The sequence below is a fragment of the Haliotis cracherodii genome, unplaced genomic scaffold (assembly GCF_022045235.1).
Source record: "Haliotis cracherodii isolate W230 unplaced genomic scaffold, xgHalCrac1.p SCAF_8, whole genome shotgun sequence".
In the NCBI taxonomy this organism is placed as follows: Eukaryota; Metazoa; Mollusca; class Gastropoda; order Lepetellida; family Haliotidae; genus Haliotis; species Haliotis cracherodii.
The window spans coordinates 53149772-53165106 of NW_027266341.1; the positions used below are offsets into that span (position 1 = coordinate 53149772).

The 15335-nt window shown below is 41.8% G+C and overlaps 1 protein-coding gene across 1 annotated transcript in view; it reads left to right on the forward strand.

Annotated features, from left to right (window-relative positions):
* Nucleotides 1-2684: 2684 nt before the first annotated feature.
* LOC139449394 (CD109 antigen-like) overlaps nucleotides 2685-15335 on the forward strand; it is a 40250-nt gene continuing 27599 nt past the window's right edge. The window contains exons 1-11 of the mRNA XM_071230761.1: nucleotides 2685-2785; nucleotides 3610-3684; nucleotides 5290-5465; nucleotides 5683-5708; nucleotides 10888-11041; nucleotides 11492-11562; nucleotides 12020-12151; nucleotides 12497-12539; nucleotides 12942-13026; nucleotides 13313-13421; nucleotides 14088-14312. Of these exons, the coding sequence (XP_071086862.1) occupies nucleotides 3629-3684; nucleotides 5290-5465; nucleotides 5683-5708; nucleotides 10888-11041; nucleotides 11492-11562; nucleotides 12020-12151; nucleotides 12497-12539; nucleotides 12942-13026; nucleotides 13313-13421; nucleotides 14088-14312 (1077 nt within the window). The 5' untranslated portion in view covers nucleotides 2685-2785; nucleotides 3610-3628. The remainder of the gene's footprint in view (nucleotides 2786-3609; nucleotides 3685-5289; nucleotides 5466-5682; nucleotides 5709-10887; nucleotides 11042-11491; nucleotides 11563-12019; nucleotides 12152-12496; nucleotides 12540-12941; nucleotides 13027-13312; nucleotides 13422-14087; nucleotides 14313-15335) is intronic.

Below are 15335 nucleotides of genomic sequence, written 5' to 3' on the forward strand. Positions count from 1 at the left end.
TGGGAGAATCATGAAGCTGTTGTGTGTTGTCTTTCTTGATACTATCTGTGTTGTATTTAACGAGGATACTATTCCCATACACTGCCTCCATAAAAAAATTAGGAGCGGTCGGGTAGCCCAGTGGTTAAAGCGTTCGCTCGTCACGCCGAAGACCCGGGTTTGATTCCCGACATGGGTACAATGTGTGAAGCCCATTTCTGGTGTCCCCCGCCGTGATATTGCTGGAATATTGCTAAAAGGGGCGTAAAACCATACTCACTCACTCCCATAAAAAATAAGACTGACCTATGCAGTCAGTTGACTGTACCTTGCATATATTCAACATACAACTGTCCCATCTGTCTTCCCATCTGAAAATATATGTAGCAAGCGACTCAATGCCTTTAACAAAAAAAATAGAATTATAATAAAGTCTATACACGAAGGTCGTTTCAGTTTAAGCAGTTTGTAGTTGGAAAATATATCCTTTTCAACACAGAGAAACGTCAATTCTTTGAAATTTTGTACCTGTTCTTTGAATCTGTAGACATTGTTAATGTGTACCGCGCTGAATGGAGGTTACCAATGGCTGACCAGGGGGCATCAGGTGTCACACACATTACATATTACAGCTTGGTTTCGAACGCCTCCCTGGTCTAGTGGTAGAGCGTTCGCCCGGAGAGCGGAAGGTCCGGGGTTCGACCCCCAGCCGCGTCATAACAAAAGACGTTAAAAGATGGTACTTGTTGTTACCCTGTCTGGCGCTCGGCATAAAGGGGCTAAAACAAGGACTGGAGTCAGTATACTGTGTCTGAGTGGGGTATTCATGTTAAACTGCGGCATGGTATCTCAGTGAGCTAACACTATAAATCGGCATCAGTCCGGACTAGTACAAGCAGCCACACAAACACACACACGTACATGCACGTCGCTATATAAGTGCAATAATCTTGGACGCGACGTAAAACCCCACTTCACATCACCTCATCTCACATCTTGGTATCCTGAGAGAGACATACCAATTCTTAAGCAACTTTCTTTTGGATATCAATAGCATGCACGCATTTATACTTCTTGTAGTCAAGATTAATACACAGACACGTTATCTATTTTTGTGCAATTGTACCCAGCTATCAAATGTGTTCATGAGATTACAAAAGTACTTCAGGGGCATCCAGCAACAAGGGCCAACATTCTTGATTCAATATTTGGTAATCGTCAGAAATTCCCGCAAAACAATACTTGTACAAGGATCTTACTTCCATAAAAGAGAACACATGATAACTGGTAAAGATTACTTCCTCTTCAAAGGTACTTAAATGTATTTATTTAAACATTTGTTACATCAGTTCTATACACATACTCTCTATAAGACCCGTGAAGATCCGGGTTGCAATAGGTCTTCAGCAACCCATGCTTGCTGTAAAAGGTGACTATGCTTGTCGTAAGAGGCGACTAACGGGATCGGGTGGTCAGGCTCGCTGACATGTTTGAAGCATGTCATCGATCCCAATTGCGTGGATCGATGCCCATGATGTCAGTCACTGGATTGTCTGGTTCAGACTTAATTATTTACAGACCGCCGTCATATAGCTTGAATATTGCTGTGTGCGGCGTTAAACAACAAACAAACAAACTCTCTACAACGTGAATGTCAGACATGGTTCTGGGGACACATATTTGAGACACTGACATATTTATTCCTATCTTAACAATACCACATGGTGGGAATACTTCACTCAATCGACCCGTGAAGATTCCGGGGTAGAATAGGTCTTCAGCAACCCATGCTTGCCGTAAAAAGTGACTATGCTTGTCGTAAAAGGCGACTAAACGGGATCGGGTGGTCAGGCTCGCTGACATGGTTGAAGCATGTCATCGTATCCCAATTGCGTGGATCGATTCCCATGATGTCAATCACTGGATTGTCTGGTCCAGACTTGATTATATACAAACCGCCGTCATATAGCTTGAATATTGCTCAGTGCGGCGTTAAACACCAAACCATCGAGCCCAACAATCATCATCATCAATCATCAATCATCATCAATCATCATCTTCATCAATCATCACCATCACTCGTCATCATCAGTCATCATCAATCATCAATCATCATCATCATTAATCATCATCTCATCATCATCATCAAAATAAAGAGAAAGTGGTAACTGTTGTTTCTGTGTGTAACACATGTGACGATACCTTGTCAGAAACTATGGCTGTCTTGTGTAGACACGGTATGCTGACGTTACGACTATTGTACACTTCTTTGGACAATGGTATATATAATATTTCGATAAACACAAAGTAACAGGTGTACACAAATTTAAAGACAGTCGGACCCCTGTCCCTCGACCCTAGCGGGACGCATTGTGTAATTTTGTAACATCCGGACATTCGGGATAGCAAGGCATGGACAGCCAGACAGATCAAGTGCAATTATTGATCCATAGACTTACGGCTGTATACACGAGACATAAAGAGCACAACATGTGTACGTAATGAAGGTATTTAGCAGGCATTGATCAATAACAATTGTGACAAATAACGTACACTGTATATGTCATGTCATACATCCAGGATTGACAAAACAACGTATACTCTTGGCATCTAGTCCATCAATGCCCACCATGCCAGGTACAAAGGAAATAAGATCCGTAATATTTAACGACACAATAACCATTACAGAAATTCACCGTTTGAATACACGATCAATTTATGATGTAATAACAGGTTTATACAATCGGCACGATCTGAATATTGATATTGGTTGAAGTCACGTAATCCGGCGGTTCAAGCAGGGAAGGTAGGTACCCTTCAGTGTCCTCTCCGACTTTTTGAAGTTTAAAACCAAGCTAAAAATTGATTTATGAAGTGTTATGATTATGATATTCGTCCAACTGTACTTTTGTATACAATAATGCAGTACATAAGACTAGTGGCTTGTTTCATCGAGCTTTTAATAGTTCAATAGGTACAGATAACATAGGTGTTATTGAAGCGTTTCTGTAAAACTACAACATGCTAAAACATAACCTATTGTGTTGATTGGACCCGTGAAGATCCGGGGTACAATAGGTCTTCAGCAACCCATGCTTGCCGTAGAAGGTGACTATGCTTGTCGTAAGAGGCGAGTAACGGGATCGGGTGGTCAGCCTCATCGTATCTCAGTTGCATGGATCGATGCTTATGATGTCAATCACTGGATTGTCTGGTCCAGACTCGATTACTTACAGACCGCCGTCATACAGCTGGAATATTGCTGATTGCGGCGTTAAACAACAAACCAAACAAAAACCATTGCGTTGATTGAACCAGCAATCTGTCAAATATAGGAGGCCTTAACTCAAAATATATTTGTAAAATGCCTGAAACAATGATTGATAAATTATCTAATTTTACTTGATAAATCTCTAAAATATTAGAAAAAACCGTTGCGCAATCCCTGCTTTTTAAACAGTATAAAACAGGGGACAGGTAATGATTGCTTCACTGTTAACTCTACTGCTAGCTCATCAAACGCAGGACATGAACTTGCTCTACAGGTGAGACGAGTAATAGTACTAAAAGTGGGTTTCCAGTCTGAGACTAACCAGCTTCTCATTTTGACGATTGCTTGTACAAGTTCAGCTCCAGCTCCACCGACACGATGTTGGTCACGGCGGTAGTTGCCCTACTCCTCGTTGTCACAGTCCACGCAAAGAAGTAAGTACAAACCAACTGAATGGTTCACGGTTTAATTATAAAATGAACAAATGCAACCAAAATAAACAGTAATAACGTGATTTTCAGACGCTGTGAGTTTTTTTATTGTTCATCTTTTTTTCTGAAGGCTCTCGTATCTTATCAAATCCATGGCAGCAAACTGATACCTTTTTATATACTAAACAATATATCATTATGTTTTGGGAGTACCATTATAGGTTTGCTCCGTTTTAATCCTGTTTTTCAATAAAATTATTCACAGAGGTCCCTCCCTACTTGAGGTCATTTAAAATTCCAAATGCAATTTACATGAGCTCGGAAAGTCGCCATAATGAACCAAACAACACATGTAACTCTATGGATGGATGGATGAATGGATAGATAGACAGATGATGGATGGATAGATAGATTGTCTTTATTTCCTGAAGATACATTATATAAGATAGATATATGAATATAAATAGAAACCAAACAATGTAGTTATATGTCACAGTGTAGGGGTATGAACAAATGCTGCCACTTGTTAACATAATCAGAGACTAGTAACATAGTTTCGCCCAATATATCAAGCACAAGGTTGTTCATGAAATCAGGCAGTCCGCCTTAGAGGAATGACATTAAAACATCATCATCATTCGACCAAAGGTCAACGAAGCAATTCGCATCGGTAATATCAAAAAATATTTTTGAACGTTTCATTTCTTTCTTGCATATTAATAGTACATGACATAAAAATGTGCCATGGGCTACAGTTCCCCAATGACACTCTCGCGATTCTGTCTCAGAAGATCATATATTGACCATTTTAGACAGAACATAAAACTTTGAAGGAAAGCGTGGCCAAATCCTGTGTTGACATGTGCACAGTGAAGTGCAGAGCCTGAGACGATTGAGCCACCCGTACCTCTAATCCAGTCAGAATCTGGATCATTAACCCATTGACATCACTCATCAGTCATCTTCCCGAGGCAAGAGAGTTTCCACCCTTGCCGAACTAGGCTGGTATTATGGAATTACATTTTGGCTGGACTAACGAGTCTATGCATAGTCCAATCAAAATCGCGCACCGAAATCGAAATCCGGTTCGTAGAGTGTCATGCAGATTTCGGTCGACTGCAGGATTTTCAAAGCATGTGCACCGCTAACTCGTTGTCAACAGATATTTTCTCAATCTTTTCATGTTTTTAATCAAGGTGCTCACGTGATTTGATGCACTTCGCGATGTAAGACTCGTTTTATCACAATATAGATCTTAATTATCGATTAGATCGTCTTGACTGGGCGCCACCGTTTTGTTTGAAACAAATGCAAGTAATACGAGAGGTTGAATCTGATTGGTCAAAAGGAGAGGCATAGAAAGGACATAACTCGTAATAGCTACTGGTGGTGCTACGATCGAGCCCAGGAATTCCAGCTTAGTTCGGCAAGGGTGGAAACTGGACTTTTAAAGTCAGTTAACTCTCTTGCCTCGGGAAGATGCTCATCAGTTGACTGAAAATGTCCTTGAAGTCAACACACAAAGGGTTTCATATGTCCTGAAGCTCTAACGTCCGTCAGCATGATTTTTCGTGCCTTTGAGTGTCTCCTATTGTTATATTTTACCAGCACATTCCTGATCACAGCATCGCAGCGGATTACCCTGGGACGGCCGTTCGTCGTCAACGTCAACATCCTAAACTCGCGTGCTCCCGTCGACGTTGATATCAGCATCGTCCGCTCCTGGTACAACAAGAAGTACGTGAAGACAACTGTCACCAACGTCACACGAAGCTTCAAACAGGGTACGTATTTTAAACATTGGTCAACATGTGCGACGGCGAACACGGTGTTAATTCTGGAGTTATTGAGGATTATGATTACAGTTTGTAAACAAAGGCATAATGATGAATGTTGAGGATTGATTGGAAGATATGTTTGTTTGTAATTGAAAGTGAATGTATATGTGTGATATATTGGTGTTCGCCCATGACTAAGTCACACATGCACTTGCTGTTACAGATGAGCCAGCCACTGTTACACTGGTCGTAAGTATGCTACTTTGGTGAAGGCGCTTAATACATTTGCCAACACAGCGCATGATTCGTGGGAACGAGGCGTGATTTATACGTTGTGTTAAACATATGCGAACGTTACAAAGTTAAGGAACGCTTACAATATAATTGTATATTATTCAAATATTTCAATCGTATCCTGTATAAATTCCTCTGGAAAAAACTTGTTTTATTTCACAATATGACATTGAAATACAGAATCGAATAACTTGTTTTGTATCTGTTCCATAGCAAAGGTTATCTGAGTACACTTTCAATTGTTTCCTTGGATTCTTTATATGATGTGGTGTGAGTGAGTGAATGAGTTGGGTTTAACGCCGCTTTTAACAGTATTCCAGTTATGTCACGGCGTGTCAGCTTAATGTGGAAGGAAAGCCCGAAGTCTGCAGGTCTCAGACGTTTATCACTTTGGTGAAACCAACGAGTACGGGTATGGTGCTGACAAACATAGAAACATAATCGGGGCGAACCGGGACTCGAACCCACAATCACAGGTGCCTGGTGTGCCCAAGGGACGCAACTCTGCACAGCGAAACGTGGCGCCTTAAACGACTGGGCCACCCGTAACCCTTATGTGGTGTGAGCCAGTACGTGTGCCCATCTAGAAAAGAATACAGTGTTTCTGTAACAATTCGTCATCAGATATCGTTACTATATTAGGCATTTAATAAAATGGAAGTTCAGGATTTAAAGAAGAAGAGGTATGTTTTTTAGGAGTATTTTGGTAGAAATAAATTGCCGGGGGGGGGGAAGTATACACCCCTTTTTGATGATGGTTTGAAATACAACAAACAAGAAATGGTTATTCGTTGATTTAAACTGAGGGCCAAATGAAACCTTACCAAAATTAACTGATTTGCCACTTTGAAACAAAGATGCCAACCTGTTCAAAAACAGTAAAGAACACATCTCACGAATACAGCTTTCGTGTTCTCTGTCGTTCTTTGCACGTGCTTTGCGGGTTTTGGGAGATATTGGTGTTTTTCAGCAATTTTTAAAAACATTCTTTTCCAAATTATCGTGCAATTTCCGGGTATAAATTACGCACGGATCTGTTCCCTATCGTTGGTTGCGATGATTAACACCGATAGGAGCGACACAGAGAGCGGTTGCCATTAACATGAACAACTCCAAGATGACCATTACCAGACTGGTCGCACGTCTCCGACAGACTGGCCGAACCGCAGACAGACCACAGAGTGGCAGACCAAAGGTCACGACCCCGCAGGATGACAGGTACTTTTTATGGGTACTTCATCTGAGGAACAGATTTCTTTTACTGTGACGTCATCAGCTGCCAACACCTTGCAGACAAGGTCAGCAGACAAACAGTGACCAGACGACTACGACATCATGGTCTCCGGGCTTATCCCCCTTTCAAGGGCATGACCTTGACCCGTCAACATCGACGTGCCAGATTGACGTGGTGCAGGCAAACTCAGCGATGGCAACAAAGGGAATGGCGGCGAGTGCTGTTTAGTGACGAGAGCAGGTTCCAACTCTTTAAACCTGATGGGCGGACGCGAGTTTATCGACGACGTGGTGAACGTACAGCTCCTTATTGTGTCCAGGAGGTGGAACCTTACGGGGGCGGAAGTGTGATGGCCTGGGGCGGCACTTGCGGGGACGAGAAGACGGAACTTGTCATCATCGAAGGCAATCTGACAGCACAACGCTACACTGACAATATTTTACGGCCAGTGGTTCTACCTTTCATCAAGCGTCAACAACGGACGGTGTTCCAATAAGATATCACCATAAAGCCCGTATTACTAGAGATGTCCTCAACGCCAACAACGTGACTGTCCTGCTGTGCCCAGCTCGATCACCAGATCTGTCACCCATAGAACATCTCTGGGACCAGCTGGGGCGTCGTCTTCGGAAACGTCAACATCCTCCTTTCACGAGACAAGCGTTGATCGTTGCCCTCCGTGAGGAATGGAATCGGATACCCGCAGTCGATGTGAGGATGCTTGTCTACTCAGTTCGACGCCGTATTCGAAGATGCATTGCCGCTCATGGAGGTCATATCCCGTATTGAACGGTCTGGGCCATCGTCACCTTATAGTTGTAACCAATGTTGTTGATCGAATAGTGGACGAATGACCCCTTGTCAAGAAATGTCCCTGTTGGAGGTCAAGGACTTTGTTGGTGAATTAGTAAATTCTTATTTTACTGTTCTGAATGATGAATTTCTACAATACAATTGTTATTGCTGCTTCAAATTGTGTTGGTCATATTTTATCCTAGAACTATCGTTGGTAACGTTTCTTTTGGTCGTCAATTTATTTAATATGGGTACCGTAGTTATGTTTTGGACCTTAAGTTTCCAGTGTCTTGGCGACTGTGTTCAGCCCAGAAACACTTGTAATGTTATGGTTAAATCCAATTTGCAAGTGTTATCCTTTCTTTTGCCCTGTAGTACAGTGAACAACAACGTAATAAATTACGTGTATGTAATTAGAGATATCCAATATGATGCACAGTTGTTCGCAAATAGAAATAAGTTACGAGTTTCAAATCAGCAATATGTAGATTATGAAGATGTCTTATAACGGTACAGAGCTTTCCGGGTAACTTGCGAAGAGATCATGTTTTTTAAATAAAAATTAACAACTGTCAACAGTCCCATGGAGTTCGTTATTACCAGGGGCGGTCGGGTAGCCTTGTGGTTAAAGCGTTCGCTCGTCACGCCGAAGGCCGGGTTCGATTCCTGTCATGGGTACTATCTGTGAAGCAAATTTTTGGTGTCCCCGCCGTGATAATGCTAGAATATTGCTAAAAGCGTCGTAAAACCATACTCAATCACTCACGTTATTACCATATCTTACTCTATTTGAACTAAATAATTCATGAAAACCTTATTTTTCTGAATCAAAGCATCTGCATTACAGAAGCAAAGAACTAACAAAGCACAGTTTCCACTATCAATGTGATTGAAACATTAACGACTGTTATGTCATCTTACAATTATATTTTAGGCCCCGCGAAGCTCTGGTTTCTTACTTGTAGAATGGTCAAATACGTGAACAATTTAAATAAATATCAAACGTCTACGCCAAGAAATAACCAGTCTCGATTATCTGACGAACCAGATTCCATTGGGCGTCAAAACGCAAATTGTTGTGACAGTTAAACTCATGTCCAAAAGACAGTCTATCAAGAGTTTGAAAGTCTATAAAAAATATTTTTTTAAATGTAGAAAGTCAATAGTATCTATTTCATTTGAGTTGTGTTTCAACTTAATTTGTAAACTTTGTAATGGCTTTACGAGTGACTAAGACTCAACGACACATGAGGGTAAAAAATGACATGTTTCATGATATCACCGTCACAATACATGTTCAACATGATTTTAAAATCTCTGAAAGCACATTCAAAACCCAACTTAATACCGAGTATGTCAACTTGAGCATTACTGCACGCATGAACACGATGACGCACCGATGACGTCAAACGTCGAATGACGTTTGGGGTAGTCCACTGTCATTCCTCAAGGAGACATTGTTTCAGGTCTGTTTGGCTGGTGCCGATGGAAGTCTTCTGATCTGTCGGTCAAGGTGATCCAATAAATGTTCGATGGGGTTCACATCAGGAGAACACCCCGGCCAGGGTAAAACGGGGATGTTCGCGTTGTTCAGAAAGTTATGTGTGAGCCTTGCCGAATGCCGTCTCACATTGTCTAGCTGAAAGACAACGCCACATGGCTGTTGCTGAATGAATGGTTGCACAACTAATCTCAGAACTTCATCCCGATGTCTCTGGACATTCAGGTTTCCCTGAATAATATCGATCCTATTTTTGTCATCACTGCAGATATCTCCACAGACCATGACGCTATAGACTGAACACATCTGGCGCGAAAGGTTGGCCTACTCATCAGTATACTCGCTGCGGACCATCATTTCTGTACAAGCATAATCTACTCTCATTGGCGAACATGACGCGTCCAAAGCCTCGCACTTGCCAACGTCGAAGTCACCTGGCTCATTTCAACCTCTTTCGTCGGTGTTGACTTGTTAACATCACTCCGCGGTGGGGTCGACGTGCTCTGATACCATGTTCACTTAATTCCCTATACACTGTGACCCCGTGTCCGAGTGCCGTCACTGCCGTTAATGTCGATGTAAGGTGCGGTTTCGCAGATGAAGGGTCCGGATGTGGAGGTCTTCAATGGGCGTGGTCACCCCTGGCATCCCGCTTCTTTACCTGTCTGATGTCTCTCCTGCCTGTTGTAAACGTTGCATCAATCTGATAATGGTTACAGTGGTGGACCCAAACGTTCTTGGAATGACTCCTTGTTGCACCACACCAACCCTCTGTAATATGGTTAAACGTGGCATATATTCTTGGTGCTTTTTGTGTTCATAATGTGCCGTGTCACCAGTTTTATTCATTACTTCTGAGCGTGCATTTCGTTCTACGCAGCCCAACATCGTTGTGGAAAAGTGCACGATTTCCCCCCAAAATGTCAATTTTCCCGCTTTTTGTCACCGAATACAGTTGGTAGTATTCGAGCGACATATTTGTCTTAATTTGTATAGATTTTTTAAGTTATCAAAATAGTTGAGAGCATTTTCGTTGGTATACTTTCATTCGGACATCAGTTTATATGACTGGATAACTGATTTTATCTATGCTGGAACAACAATGTATGTTATAACTAAGACGAAATTGTTATGGATGAGCAACTTCTTTATTACAAATGCGCGACGTTTCGGTGTAGATTCTAACACCGTTATCAAGAAAATGATGTGATAACGGTATTAGAATCTACACCGAAACGTCGCTCAATTGTAATAAAGAAGTTGTTCATCCATAAAAATTTCGTCTTAGTTACCGTTCCAACTTCTAAATGCCACTCAAAGAAATGTATATAATGTTAATCTGATTGAAGTGTCACAGCCATCACGTGGGCCTGTAATGCAGCTCTTGGGAGATGCCTTTGTTGTGGAAATGTCACGTAATCCATTAAGATATCGTTGCAGCGATTATTCCAGGATCCCGTTCCACAATGTGATTTTAGCTCTTCGACTACAATGTATCGTAAGTCAATGTTAAAGAATGGGAGTTGTCGTAGCCCTAAGATTACTTTGTAGTACGGACCGATGTTTAAGTTGATTGTGCTGAGATTTCAATGATGCTGTTGAAGGCACCACAAGCAACTGTCATTGGTCATTACCTGCTGAGAGTGAAGGGATCAGGAGGACTCATCTTTCAGAGAGAGTCAGGTCTGTCTATATCCAGGAAGACCATATCAGTGTTCATTCAAACCGACAAGGCCATGTACAAGCCAGGACAGAGAGGTAAGGACCTCATGACGTCACATAGTCTCAGAAGGCACGGCTGGTTAATCTTAATGTTTGGCTTCGAACAGTTATGGTAGAATAATCAGGTGGCTTTGAATGATGAATTTCCATATTTCGTGTTGCAGAGAGCTCTGCCGCATCTTCAGCAATGGCACATTTAGGAACATTCCATCTAATATTCTGGTCCGTGTAAACGGGGGAGCAAAACAGTTTCATTTTTTATCACATCCTCTTTAGAACTTCCAGGATAGCCAAAGAACGATGGGTTTTCTTATGGTAAACCTTAGGACATTTTGTTTCTAATCTTATTATTAGAATAGACAAAGTTTTGCTAATAGAATCACATCACCCGAAATATCTCATAGTTAACATGCTTTGTCACAGCAATCACTATGCCATACATTTTCTATTCAAAGATATATTTGTAATTACCTGTTGTTCTTCAAGTTCGTTTCAGAGCTTTTGCCGTATACCCAGATTTGAAGGCGTACCAGGGTTCATTAGATGTCGACATATATGTGAGTGAACACTAATACTTAAAAAAACATGATGCAAAAATGAAACTATGTTCTACGTGTATGGATATATAAATGCAGGTTTTCACAGACCGCACTGTGTTGTGTCTGATGTATCTGTCTCTGACAGTTTTGTACGAAATGTATCATTTTAACGTGTACGTGAACACAACTTGATACCGAGTATGACGTCAACATGGCTTCGCGTGCGTTTCTGTAACCTAAAATGATCCCGTACTGTCAATGTGATTGCATTGTATATGTATGTACGTGTGAGTGTGTGAGTGTGTGAGTGCGTGCGTGCGTGCGTGCGTGCGTGCGTATGGCGTGCGTGCATGCATGTATGTATGTATGTATGTATGTATGTATGTATGTATGTATGTATGTATGTATGTATGTATAATCATTAGAACAGGTACCGTAGATTCTGCACTGAAAGTATTTTTCGATTCCTTTTAAGGATCCACGAAACAACCGAATTCGCCGCTGGGTGTCGCTGCACGATAAGAAAATGGTCAATCAAAGAGACCTATTACTTAGTGACCAGCCGGTCCTAGGAAACTGGAGGATAGAAGTTTCCGCTCCTGAGTTTGTAAGGGCCAATTCTAGCATTTTAAAGAAAATGTCTGCAGCACTGCATTTGAAATAACTCATTGCAAACTTCGTAAGGACATTTCCTGGGTATGAAACGATTAGCTTTTAAGCTAGTATTGAATATGTTTAATAAAGCGTTCTTGAGATTGGTGTCGTGCGCCAGTCCTGTTATGCTACTTCATACCCTCTGTTTACCACAGTTATGTAGCTACTGTGTTTTGGGAAACCACATTGAATTCACTCTATTTGTTTTCGCCGAAATCGATATATTCAATCTATAAAATGAAACATGCGTTGTTTTAATGTTCACATAAAATAGTAAGCTTTGCCAATTTCTTAACAGGTAGGATTAAAGCAAAGTAAAACATTCACAGTCCAACAATATGGTAAGTACAACAGTAGACACACAGTAACAGTCTCATGTAAAAGACTCATTGATCCATTTATCCACGTTAAGTTGTATAGTTTAAGGTGGTGCGTTAACACTATCATAGATAGAACTCTCTGATCCAAGGAGCGGTCGGGTAGCCTAATGGTTACAGCGTTCGCTCGTCACGTCGAAAACCCGGGTTCGATTCCTGACATGGGTGCAATCTGTGAAGCCCATATCTGGTGTCCCCCGCCGTGATATTGCTGGAATATTGCTAAAAGCGGCGTAAAACCAAACTCACTCACTCACTCTTGATCCAAATGTGCACTTGTCATCGACGTCCACTTTTGCATTGAATCCGAACGTAGAACTGTATACACGGCGTTCCGTATCTAACACACTGTTGTCCTGTACATAGAGTTGCCAAAGTTTGAGGTGAAGGTGGAGTTGCCTCTCTTTGCTGTGATAAGTGACACCGAACTTTCAGGAACCGTCAAAGCCAAGTACGTATGCAAAATGCAAACAGAGCAACTAGTGTGATATAATTACTGTTATAATTGGTTAACACCCGGTTTTGTTGAAACCCCTAGAAGTCGATTCTGAGAAAAGTAGTAATTGTCATAGATATGAAGAATATTGATTCATAGTCGGGATGAACTACCAAGCATCACGGCATCTGCTTCCAAAAAGTACTGAATTGATGAAGTTGACAGTTAATTTGCATGCCTAAAGATGTGATCAGAAACATAGGTTGCACACGCCATACACATGTGTAAACTTGCCATCCAGCTACACGTTTGGAAAAGGAGTCAAAGGCATGGTGGAACTGAGGGTGTTTGTCGGCGCCATCAGGAACTACTGCGGGAACTTCGCAAGATCATTTCTGAAGTCGTTTCCAGTAAGTCGTTACATAAGCAATCGATTCTGTGTGGTACCATTGTGCCATCTTGCATTAGTCGACCATAGTATGTAAATATAAAAAGACTACGACGATTATCTACCGAAACAGATTCCACATTGTACAAAGGGCAAAATAGTGGTAAAAACTTCATTGATGGATCACTAAAAATGTTTGATGACACCAAGTGTTCGCGAAAAGGGTAAGCAGGTACTGTGTTATCAGTAACACCCGCCACTTACAGACCGCCTCCATGGTCTAGTGGTAGAGCGTCCGCCCGGAGAGCGGAAGGTCCGGGGTTCGATCCCCGGCCGCGTCATACCAAAAGACGTTAAAAGATGGTACTTGTTGTTACCCTGTCTGGCGCTCGGCATTAAGGGGCTAAAACAAGGACTGGTCGTCTCGGACTCAGTATACTGAGTGGGATATTCATGTTAAACTGCGGCATGGTATCTCAGTGGGCCAGCACTATAAATCGTCTTCAGTCCGGCCTAGAGCAAGCAGCCACACAAACACACACACTTACATGCACGTGGCTATATAAGTGCAATCATCTTGGACGCGACGCTAAAGCCCATTTTACCTCACCTCACCACCCGCCACTTACACAATTTTATTAAATAACGTGTTTGTTTGTTGTTCCCAGACTGTACCCTTTCTGTGCAGATTGACGGCAGTGCCCGGTTCTCGGTGTCCATGGTTGATATCAAGAGGCTGCAATATTATCTTGTCAGGCAAACGGTGACTGTACTGGCAGTTGTCAAGGAGGACCTAACTGGGAAGACACTCAACGGCTCCTCCACCGTTGTCTACTTCACCGAACCCAACAAGATCACCTTTCTGGATTCCAGCCCTAATTACTTCAAGCCGGGTCTACCTTACAGGGCCTACGTATGTCTCTGTTAAAACCATTACATACAACTTTAAAAGACCTACTTATGTAGCTATCTTACCATAACACGCTGCTCTACAGGACAGAACCTACTCATGTCGCTGTCATTACCATAACGTGCTGCTCTACAGGACAGTACCTAATTATGTCGCTGTCATTATGTTAACATACAACTCTACAGTAACTACTTATGAGGCTATCATTACCACAACACGCTGCTCTACAGGACAGTACCTACTTATGTAGCTATCATTACCGTAACACGCTGCTCTACAGGACAGTACCTACTTATGTAGCTATCATTACCACAACACGCTGCTCTACAGGACAGTACCTACTTATGTAGCTATCATTACCACAACACGCTGCTCTACAGGACAGTACCTACTTATGTAGCTATCATTACCGTAACACGCTGCTCTACAGGACAGTACCTACTTATGTAGCTATCATTACCACAACACGCTGCTCTACAGGACAGTACCTACTTATGTAGCTATCATTAAAATAACACGCTGCTCTACAGGACAGTACCTACTTATGTAGCTATCACCACCATAACACGCTGCTCTACAGGACAGTACCTACTTATGTAGCTATCATTACCATAACACGCTGTTCTACAGGACAGTACTAATTATGTCGCTGTCATTATGTTAACATACAACTCTACAGTACCTACTTATGTAGCTATCATTACCACAACACGCTGCTCTACAGGACAGTACCTACTTATGTAGCTATCATTAAAATAACACGCTGCTCTACAGGACAGTACCTACTTATGTAGCTATCACCACCATAACACGCTGCTCTACAGGACAGTACCTACTTATGTAGCTATCATTACCATAACACGCTGTTCTACAGGACAGTACTAATTATGTCGCTGTCATTATGTTAACATACAACTCTACAGTACCTACTTATGTAGCTATCATTACCATAAGACGCTGCTATACAGGACAGTACCAACTTATGTCACTGTCATTACTATAACACGCTGCTCTACAGGACCTACT